Source organism: Vicia villosa, linkage group LG5, assembly GCF_029867415.1.
Source record: "Vicia villosa cultivar HV-30 ecotype Madison, WI linkage group LG5, Vvil1.0, whole genome shotgun sequence".
NCBI lineage: Eukaryota > Viridiplantae > Streptophyta > Magnoliopsida > Fabales > Fabaceae > Vicia > Vicia villosa.
The window spans coordinates 136,735,799-136,747,370 of NC_081184.1; the positions used below are offsets into that span (position 1 = coordinate 136,735,799).

Here is an 11,572-nt window from a genome sequence, read left to right on the forward strand (position 1 = left end):
TAGTTGATAGCTTATAGTTTATGACTGATGGCTGATGACTGTTGACTTATAGCTTATAGCGGATGGTTGAGACTGATAGCTTATAAGCTCATTAAAGTGTTTGGTAAAATTAGCGATTCAATTAACTTATAAATGTAAAATGACATAAAAGATATTTAATATATAATTATTTTATTTTAAATTAAAATAAATTATAAGGGTTAAAAATGGATTTTAATTAAAATAATAAGGATAAAAAAGGAAGAAAAAGTAATAAGCTATAAGACATAAGCTAAAACACTATTTGAAATAGCGTCTGAAAAATAAGCTATAAGCTAGTAAAATAAACTATAAGCTCGTGATGAAAAGACCGTTACCAAACGAGTCTAAATTATCATATGAGCTTATAAGACATAAGACATAAGCTATAAGTTCGAAAATATGTCTTACCAAACAGAGCCAAAGTCTGCACTTATATGTAAATCACTAAACTACACAATACACGATAATATCTCTAACGTTGTCGTTTCGTTCCGTTCTTATTTTTAAAATTTTTAAAATTAATTTAAAAAGGGTGGTTGAACTTGGATCAATGATTTATATTATTATTTCTAGAAAAAGCAAAAAACAAAATTGTTGCAACTATTTTTGAAAAACAAAATTATTGCAACTTGTAACCACATAATAATGAAACAATTAATTTTTAGACAGGATAATGAAATGAAATAAACAAAAAACAGGAACATGACCGAACAAACCAAACGTGTGTAAACCGACATTTCCTCATATTTGTTTAACCTCAAATTTCATGCTAACCACAAAACACAACCCTTTTCACTCGCTCTTTGAAAAAGTCAAATCATTTCACAAACACAACAACACAAATTCATTATCTCCAAACTTAGCTCCCGATTTCATCTGAATCTCTCTAATTCTTCAACTTTTTTTCATTATTACTTTATTAAATCCATTTTTTTTGCTAAGCTTTTTCTTCGATCCTTCAATGGATTCTGAGTTCTGGACCTCTCGTCTCGCCGCCGCGAAACGCCACTATACTTTTCAGCATAACCATCCAACTTCTCATTTAGGTTTGTATATATTCATGTTGTTGATTCTAGTTTTCTTTTAGTTTTTGTTGAGAAGTTGATCTGAATCTGATTTTTATATTTTCTGTGTTGTGTTGGATCGGTTAGGAATAGATGATTTTGATGTTGAAGAAGAGGTGAGACCAGATTTCCCTTGTCCCTATTGTTATGAAGAGTTTGATATAGGGTCTTTGTGTTCTCATCTTGAAGATGAACATTCATGTGAATCGAGAGTTACGGTATGAACATGTTCTTGTTTCTTTCGTAGTTTCATTTCTTATGTTTTTTGTAGTTTAGATCTATATAGATTATGTTGTTTTAAATTTCAATATGTTTGTTTGGTATGGAGTTATTTAGATCCTGTTGGTGGCTTTGAGAGCAAAGTTGTTGGAAGCTTAATATTAGCTTCTTCAAATGATTGAAAACAAGAAGGTTTGGTATATTTTTGCTAGTAGAAGAGAGGAAACTAATGAAAAATTGAATCTTCTCTATTAAACTATGTGGAGAATGAAATTAAATGGGTCATAATCAAACGGATTGGTTTGTGGAAGGTCTTCGTAGGGGAGCGGGCAACAGGGAAATGCGAAACCTCTTTTTGAGATGACTCTTGGGTGCTGTCTACTCCTCTTACGGTTAGGTTTCTTAGGTTTTATAGTGTCCCTAGTTAGGTTGATAAATCTTGTAGCTGAGGTTGGGGTTTTGGTGGATGGGGTGCTTCATTGGGACCTTAGATGGGTGCTTCATTGGGACCTTAGATGGGGGAGGTCTCTATATGTGTATGAGCAGGAGATGGTCAACAATCTCTTTCACTTAGTTCGCGATGTGTTCCCATCTCAAGATCCTGACCGGTGGTGACGGAGACATGCCAAATACAACATGTTTTCGAATCCTCGGCTTATTCTTCTCTTGTTGACCGGGCTTCCTCTTCGACCTATCTTTCTTTGAGAGTGGACTCAATTTTACCACTTATTTGGGGCAGCTAGGCGCCTTCGAAAGTGGCGGTGTTCTCTTGGAAACTCTTGCAGGAAAGGATCCCTACCAAGGTTAATCTTTTAAGCAGAGGGTTATTGTGGCTCCTTTCCATTTGTTTGCTACATGTGAATTGGCGGCAACCTTGTGGTATATAATCTTTAGATGGATAGGGTGGTGTTTAGTTCTTCCTAGTGATCTCTTTTCACTTTTTGAGTTGTTTGTCTCCTTGTGTGAGGCTTGTAGGACTAGAGATGGGTTTTATTGATTTGGCACGCAGTAGTCTGGTCGATATGGAAATCCTAGAATGATGTGGTCAAGTCTATATCCGTGGATGAGGTGGAAGATAAAAACATCTTCCTCGTTTGGAAATGGTTCCAAGGCAGGTCTGTGACTATCTCCTGTGATTTCTCGGATTGACTTGCCAATCCTATTCTCTGTTTGGGTCAATAGCGGTTCGAGTGTCTTTGCCGGCTCCTTTGTTGGAGTGTTCTTGATACTTTATGGTGTTTTTGGTTTCTGTTGATGGTGGTTCTTTGAGGCTGTGATCTAACTTATTCTTAGTTATCTGGTGTTTATCTCTTATTGTTGTTTCTTCCCTCTTTCTCTATGATGTGAATTTATTCTAAATCATTTCATAGGAAAGTAGCATGTTAGCCGTCCTCACGAATCGTCTAATAATTGATATGAACTACATAGTCAATTGGGGTACATTTGATTGTGTAAGATGTATACGCTTACCAAGTATGTTTGCTGCATTTGAAGAATCTCTATGAATATACTTTATTAAGATAAACTCGCAAGCTTAAATTTATTGATTAGCGTTTCTTTGGTAATTATTTCCATACATCCCCGGGATTTGAAATGACACTGAATATAGCTATAATCCTTGTGCTTTTGATACATATTTTATCATGAAATAAATAAATTCCTTTCAAGATGAATATTACATGATCCAATATCTTTGACTCATATTGACCTTTGTGTTATCTATTATACAGATTTGTCCTGTATGTTCGGTTAAAGTTGCACGCGACATGTTGAGCCACATAACTCTGCAACATGGACACCTGTTTAAGATATCCTTGATATTATTGTTATGATTGAATATATCTGCCTTTTAAACTAACGAATTGATTCTTAAAAATGAAAAACTTTAGTTGCTTCCCTTAACTGAAGATTACATACAGCGAAGGCGCAGGTTAAGAAGAGTTGCAATTCCGAACAGTCAGTCATTGTCTCTCTTAGGTCGAGATCTCCGGGAAGCTCATTTACAGGTGCTTCTTAATGGTGGAGGTGGATACCGATCGCATAGTAACACAGTATCCAATGCGTCTGCTGATCCGTTTCTGTCCTCTTTTATTTTGAATTACCCTCAATGCGAAGCTGAAGAAATCTCTAAATCTGTCGTAACAAGTGCTGAAGATTCTTCTACAAAGAACACAACAACACCTGTACAACATATTTGGAAATCAAGGTGCGGTGCTTCGTCGTAAAGTTTAACTCCTTAATCGCATTCATGAATTTCACTCTATGCATGAATCATAGGTTTGATCTGTGTTTGTATTCTATTTACAGTTTTGATCAATCGTTGAGTATCGAAGAGCGGGAGAAAAGGATTAGGCAAGCTGCCGGGAGGTCTAGTTTTGTGCAGGATTTGTTTCTGTCAACCTTGTTAGGCGACTAAGAATCGAAGCTGTAAGTTGATTAGAAATAATAATCAAAACATAAGGTCCAACCTTAAGGATCTTGATGAAAGATGTGTCCAGTGGGATAAGTTTGGTAATTGCTGTTAGCTTAATTGTGATATTGTGGCAGCAGCACTTTATACATGTATAGTGCTGTATCTGATGATAGTTTGTTACCATTTATTATTCCCACACATGTAAGCATCTTTCTCTAGAGTTGTATTTTATTTTTCTTAAAAAAATGTAATGGAAAAACTTAATTTTTTATATTGGCTTAAAATCATTTTCTAAATTCATGAATTCTCGAATCTGAATATGAATGAGCGTGTTATCATAGGACTTGATTGTTGTATTCTTGTTTTATGAAACAGTAGTTTGGTCGAATGAGATTGAATAAATTTGAATGAGTCATAGTCTGAAGATCTTGGCTCATATTTAGTATGATTTTGAAATCTTTGTTCTTAAACAGACCTTTGTATCTTGACCAATTATAATAACGTCCAATGTTTGAAATAGAACCAGTTACTAATTTATAATAACATCCAATGTTTGAAATAGAACCAATCACTAATTTTTGTCTCCAATTCAAATCTCAATTTAAGAGGAGCCTTGTATTTCATTAAATGTATTTAAAGGAGTCTCAAATCATCTGTATATTCTGCATAATGGTGGACTTTTCAAATCTTTTTCTGGTCATTAAGAAAAAATTTATTTTTTTAAGTTCATCGATTCAATTTATTTTTTTAAGTTCATTGAAAAATCAATAATGTATTTGAACTACACATATTGTATATATAGGCATGCATATCCTTTGAATATTACGGTGTATAGAGAAGTTTGGGAGAGCGTTAAGAGTAACAACGAGACTAATCATTTACAAAAGGAAATCACAATTTACAAATAGAAATCACGGTGTCAAATGATATTTATATAATAATACTGTGAACATTGTTAGAGAAAAATGAAAGATATTTTAAAGAAAATTTCTTTACCCACCTCCCTATGGGTGGTCACCTCCTGCGAAAAATCAAAACTACCCCTGCTTCGGAAGTTCATTTCCGAAAGCGTGTTTTTTAAAAAAATTGACTTACTTCGGAAGTTCATTTCCGAAACAATTATTTCGGAAGTTCACTTCCGAAATACTGCGATTTCTGCAGATTTATCAAAACACTCCCCCTCCCCCAATCATTTACCCTAAATCAAAACAAAAAGTGGCAGAGGCGAAAATTTGTGCAAACAGAATTCCAAAGCTGCATCAAGGCTCCAATCACACTGCTAAACAACATTCAAAAGCCCTCAATCCTAACACTTTGTAAGTTTTGAAATTTTTAGATCTATTATTCAAATGCATGTTATTTAGGGTTTTAATTGCATAAATGATATATGGCTAGGTTGTTAATAGTATTTAGGTTGTTTGGAAGCACTTTGATTTGGTTTGAAGGTTGATTTAGGGGTCTGCCATGGAAGTTGCAGGAAATTGCATCGCAGGGGTGTTTCAGAAGTTCATTTCCGAAAACACCTCCATCCCAGTTTTCGGAAATGAACTTCCGAAATATATCAGAAGTTCAAATTTTTTTGTTTTTTATTTTGTCTCGCATATTAATCGATTTCAATTGTTTACAGGAACATGTCTTCTAGAGAGGGCGCTAAGGGAAGAAAGGATTCTTCAAAGAAAGAGGTGAAAGAGGTGAAGGAGGTGAAGGAGGTGAAGGAGGTGAAGGAGAAGAAGAAGGTTTCGACCGGCTCTACTTCTCGTTCCCAGGGGGCCCGGGGCCCGGATGCTCAAGCTCAATCTTCAGGCGTGAGAGTCGTGATCAACGCTGATGGTTCTGAGACTGAGTGGGATGAGGATTGGTATAATTATCTTCATTCGGAGGAGTTCGCTCGTCGGGAAGAATAACGTGTTTTTTTTTGTTTGATGTGTATTTTGTAACGCTCGTCGGGCAGAATAACATGTTTTTGTTTTGTTTTGTTCTGATTTCGGATTGTATCGCACAGTGTATTTGTATTGGATTTATCATGTTAGTTTTTGGAAGTGGTAACCGGGGTCGGAACATATGACGGATGAGGTGGATGTCTGGAGGAAGTAGAACTGGAGATACGTCCACCACGAGACAAAGTAGCCAATCAATGTAAGCTATAGTTTATGATTATCATCTGGGGACGTCATTTCTAAAAAATCAAGATTAAAAATAATAAGATTTTTTTTCCAATTTTTTGTAATGACGTCCCCTGATGATAATGATAAATTATAGCTTACATTGATTGGCTCCTTTGTCTCGTGGTGGACGTACCTCCGGGTCTTCTTCCTCCGTGTAGCAACCGGCTTAAAATTTTTAGAGTCGCCACCATTATTTTTATCCTAAGGGAAGGGAATTAAATGGATAACCCTATATTTTCAGAGATTCTAAGTTCGCGAGTTAATTAAATAAAGGGAAGGTGTTAGGCACCCTTTATTTCCCTTGTACTCAAGGGGACCCCCTCTAGATCTAGGTTTTTTTCTAAGGTTTCGAAAGCATTATTTTCATATTTATAAAAGAAACGGGATTTATTTATTTAGGGGACTCGTTTCAATTTTTGATTGAATGCCTACGTATCTCCTTATGGAGAATCAGAGTCCCAATTCGTAGTTCGGTTTTGGGTTTGTGTTTTTTTTATAGGATTGTATAATTATTTTTGAATTCTCCTTTGAATTTCGTCCGGTTTAGAAAATAAGGTAATTGTGGGCGTAGTTCGAAGTTTAGTAAAAATAATAATAGTACAATCCTTTTTTATGAAATTAATATTGATTTGGTATTAGTAAAAGGTTTTAGATGTTGAGATTTTGATTAAACATGTTTATGACAAACAAATTAAAATTTAATGAATATATGTGTTAAGAAAAATATTTGAAAGTTAATAAAATAAGAGATTTATCCTAAAATATAACTATATCCAAGTTGGTGATTTTTTTTTATAAATATATTAAATAATGTATTGGAAAAAAGTTAGAAATTTATTATGACATAAGTTTAGTAAGTTAATTAATTAAAAGACACAGGGGTGTTAAACTAAAATTGAAGGTGTATTAGAAAGGATAATTAGGTCTAGATGTAAATCTGAGCCCAATAAGCCAGGAGGGGTGTATTTTACACTGCTTTTGTAAAAAAGAGTGAAATGGGGTGTAGAACGCATTGGGCTAGGCCCATTACCAATTAATGAATATCCGCTGGATCCAGTGTAGACTGGACCATGGGGTCTATGGTGAGGACAGGGGATCAGGATTCTTTGATCCGAATCAAATGGCGTTCAGAGGCCGGCTCTGGAGCGTTGATTCAAATTTAAATAAACGAAAGGACATGATCGCGTATTGGCTAAAGGTGTAAAGTAAGGGAGTATGTACACGATTTAGCTACAGTAGAAACGTGGAGGTCTTTTATTTTTATTTTTTTCATTTTTTTATTTCATTTCTTCATAACTTTCTCTCTCTCACACAACCTTCTCCCTCGTTTCTCTTTATCTCTATCCCTAGAAACCCAACAATATTGAACCCTTCATCCCAAAAAAAACCCAGAACTCAGAACAATCAATTAACAAAAACAAAGATCTCCAAGCTAAGTTTCGACGTATTTACCTCAATCCAGAAATTCTTTTCGTATAGCTTTCCTCTCCGTCACTGATCCTCCTTCTTTGCTATGAATCACGGGTACGGCGGATTGGCGGTGATTTGGGGTTTTTGAGAGAATCTCCTTTTCTCCTCCTTCTTTAGAAACTTTTCGGTGATTTTTCTTCTGTTAATTTTTCGGTCCCCCTGTTAGTTTTAGAATTAGGTTTATATAGTTTTTAGGAGATGAATCAATTAGGAAATAGATTTGATTGTTGTTTATGAATAAATTAATTTCAGATTTGATTTGATATTTGGAACTTTCTGATTTAGGAAGTTAATTTTAAAAATTGATTGTGTTGAAATCGTATGGATTTTTTGATAAAGTCTTTTCCTTTTCTGTCTTGATTTGTTTGGATTTACTGTTTATTGGTCTTAATTCATATTTCAAAGTTTGTAATTAGGGTTGAAGGTTTGCAGGTGGAATTTGGTGGAGCGGCCGTCGCTGTTAGCGAATTAGGGTTTCTACACCTTTGGTGACTTAGTCAACAACTTTCACATAATTAAAAAAATAAAAATAACGATAACAATGTTTATAAAAATAATAGTGATGATTTTATATAAAACAATTAACTCACTCTTATATGTATAAACATATTTGTAATTGTAATGACTAATAGTTGCAAAAGGGTGACGATAGTAAGTGATATTCGGTAACGGTACCTCGATCATAACAAAATAATAAAAATAATAATAATGATAAAATATTGAATTAAGCAAAGCGAAATTTTTAACTCTTAATAAAATTTTTATATCAATACATGAATGTTTATTATAAATAAAAGATAATGAACTAATAATATTAATAATAAGTTTGAATATTAATAGCCAAAGCTATTACCCATACTTTTTCGCAAAATATATATGTAGCCGTTTTTCATAATGTTATACATAATAATTAAATTTAATCTAAACAATGGTTAATGGTAATAATAGTCATATTAATCAGTAGAAAATAAATGATAATAATATTAACTTAACTATTTTACTAATATTTGCAATTATTATTAATAATATGGTAAGAATTATCACTGAGTTATAAAGAATAATTTAATTATTTTAGTAGCTATAGAACTTTCATATCATTTATAACAATCTATATATATAAATTAATTAAATATAACCTGAATATATATTACACATAAATATACTAAACAAGTAAATATTTAGTCAAAATAAGTTTTATTGTACTATAAAAGTTTCCAACTATTTCTAATAGGCCAAGCTTAAGACTTTTAATGGGGCATAGTTAAATCTGTTTGGAAAAAGCCCTATTTGATAAATATACAAATAAACTCCCTATCTAAAATGTTTTGTTTTTTTTTTCAAAAATAAATGTAATTGTAATTAAATATTAGAAAAGAGAATTTAGTAGAAGAAATAGTTTTTTTTTTTATATAAATAAATTGAATTGTCTATTAACACCAATGCGGGCAAATTTGGGGTATGACAGCTGCCCCTATTTAATTATTATTCGATCGAAGGACGCGAGAATATAGAGTTCTCGCGCGTTCAGATCGAAGATTTATTAAATACCGGAAGACCCCAAAATTTGACCAGAAGTTAGAAAGTAATAAGCAAGGATGACTTGGAAAAGTCACCAATGCCTGAGTACCATAATTGTAAATTTCACGTTCTCATCGCAACCTAGAGGATAGGTTACGCTAGTTCGAAAAAGATAATCTGCAAAAGCCTTTGGGGCTAAAATAGAAAATTGTTTTGTATTTTGCGTATTCGTCACAACCTAGAGAACGAATAAGACAAGTTTGGATAGTCCGTCATCGTTTATGGACTGACACAACGAATTATATCGTAGTCACTATGCACTTACCACAACCTAGAGGATAAGTGACGTGGATCAGATGATTCACTGCTGCTCAGCGAACTATCGTGGATTCCTTTATATCTTATCACAACCTAGAGAATAAGAAATAACGGGTCCCAACTCTATTTTAGGTTTTGACCCAAATATATTTGCGGGAAGATGGAGAATTGACTTGCCGTACCCTAGAGAGCAAGTAGTCGCCAATCTATTCTTTATCTATCACGACCTAGAGGATAGATAAAGTTTGTGTTTAACCAAGATTAGACAGTATAATGATTGTAGATAATCATACCTATGCTAACTGGTAAACGTTCTCACCAAAATGTTTGCACCAAATGTTCCCCAAGTTGTTCACATCACATGTTTGCACCAAATATTCCCCAAATGATTCACACAAAATGTTTGCACCAAATGTTCCCCAGATTGTTCTCACCAAGAATTTGCACCAAATGTTCCCCAAATTGTTCTCACCAAGTATTTGCGTTTAACCACAATTAGATAGTAAAATGACTGTAGATAATCATGCCTATGCTAACTGGTAAACTTTCTCACCAAATGTTTGCACCAAATGTTCCCCAAATTGTTCTCACCAAGAATTTGCACCAAATGTTCCCCAAATTGTTCTCACCAAGTATTTGCGCCAAATTGATCACTGCCAGGGGACTAACGTGATAAGAAGGAAAAACATAGATCTCGCACATTTATCGCAACCTAGAGCATAAATAATGCCATTTTAAATAATTCATTGCTGCCCAATAAATCATATCGTAGATTTTTGTTTATCTGCCACGACCTAGAGGGTAGATAATAAAAGGGAAGAACTCACTATTGCTTGGAGACTAACATAGCGAGTTGTCGTAGATTCTGGATTTACCACTTCCTAGGGGGTAAACATAGCTGATAGTTCATTACCGCTGTGAACTGTATCGCAGATTCATATACCTATCACATCATACGGGATAGATAAAACAAGTTTTTGAACTTACTAACGCCTGGAGTGGGACTAACTTAATAAGCTATCGTGGATAATACCTATCACAACCTAGGGGATAGGATTTAGGAGCTTTACTAATGCCTGGCGTGGGACTAACATAGGAAGTTTATCATAGATAAGACATTTCTACCACAACCTAGAGGGTAGATAATGTGGGTTTAAAATTTTAATCGATAGTTGAACAACTAAATTGCAGATATATAATCTAGCGTAACTGGTTTGTGACGGCTGTGTCTGTTCTCAACCTAGTCTTGATATTTGTAATAGTAGAACTGAATTTTGTTAAGCTTGGATTTCTAAATTTTGTAAGTGTTTTAGTTGAGGGTAGGCCTCGAGATTATTCGCAGTATGATGCTTATGATATGTCATGCAAATGCACCAAGTGTTTATAAATATTTTGCAGTTATGTAAAATTTCCTCGTTGGATCATTGGATCTTTTATTCAGAGGAAATGTGCATGTCTGATTTCGAACTTCGCTTGTGCTCTCCTGTTTGGTTCGTAGTTGAACATTTTAAATTTGTTCCTTTTGAAATTGATTCGAAAAAAACATACCAGACGAGACTGGGTTTTAAGATAACATCGGTAAGGCTACTGAGAATCATCAATTAGGTGATTGGGTACTTGAATATGTACTTAAGCTTGACTTGAAATTGGCTATTTTGAAAGTTCTCCTTGAAATTGACCTTTGAATGTTCCGTCTCGAAGTTGTTCTCTTCTTTGAAAAGCTGATATTGGAATCGAGAATTATGCTTTTAAATGCTGATCTTGGAATCTTGCCCCTCGTTGTCTTGAGATTGATTTTGAAAAAATTGTTCTTCGTATCTTGTCTCGTAGTGGTGCTTTTGAAATTTTATATGTTGACCATCCTTGTGAAACCTGAGTAAATTTTGAATACTCGTGTGCTCCAATGAAGTGTTAAGTGCGCATTGGGAGCCATGGATTTCCTTTTGATTTTCTTTCAATTTAAAACACCTTTACCGTTTTCAACACTTTTTATTATTTATGTCCATGTAGTTTTAATGCATCGTTTATAAAAATAATCGTCGTATTTACAAACAAGCAGTAGTGATAATAGATTAAAGAAACTAGAAATGCACCAAGTAATATAGAAAAATGAATTTTGTTAAGAGCGGGGCCTGTAAATAGGCAATTGTTTTAAGATGCAATCCCTTGAAAGAGGTAATTACAAAAATGACAAAAATAAGAATGGCAACGCAATTGGGTTTCAACACTGCTATACTCCTTATGTCTATGATATCTCAGATACTTCGCTTTTGAAGGATAATGATTGGCTTGATTCCTCCCTTCACCAGTTGCTGTCGGGGCAAGAGTCCTTGGATTGCAGTTCTTTTGCTTTGTTTATTTTTGTCATTTTAAATAGAATCCCT

The 11,572-nt window shown here is 34.1% G+C and overlaps 1 protein-coding gene across 1 annotated transcript; it reads left to right on the plus strand.

The window, feature by feature from the left end:
- Window positions 1-751: 751 nt before the first annotated feature.
- LOC131602662 (protein DEHYDRATION-INDUCED 19-like) lies at window positions 752-4,021 on the plus strand. The gene is made up of 5 exons (XM_058874832.1): window positions 752-1,067; window positions 1,173-1,303; window positions 3,035-3,112; window positions 3,218-3,510; window positions 3,612-4,021. The coding sequence occupies exons 1-5, from the start codon at window positions 983-985 to the stop codon at window positions 3,718-3,720; spliced, it is 696 nt and encodes a 231-aa protein (XP_058730815.1). The 5' UTR covers window positions 752-982; the 3' UTR covers window positions 3,721-4,021.
- Window positions 4,022-11,572: the final 7,551 nt, after the last annotated feature.

Excerpts from the sequence above, each read along its gene's own strand:
- LOC131602662 (XM_058874832.1), top strand. The coding sequence starts at position 983 with ATGGATTCTGAGTTCTGGACCTCTCGTCTCGCCGCCGCGAAACGCCAC. Across the intron at positions 1,068-1,172 it reads CCATCCAACTTCTCATTTAG|GAATAGATGATTTTGATGTT; the intron begins GTTTGTATATAT and ends TGGATCGGTTAG. Across the intron at positions 1,304-3,034 it reads CATGTGAATCGAGAGTTACG|ATTTGTCCTGTATGTTCGGT; the intron begins GTATGAACATGT and ends TCTATTATACAG.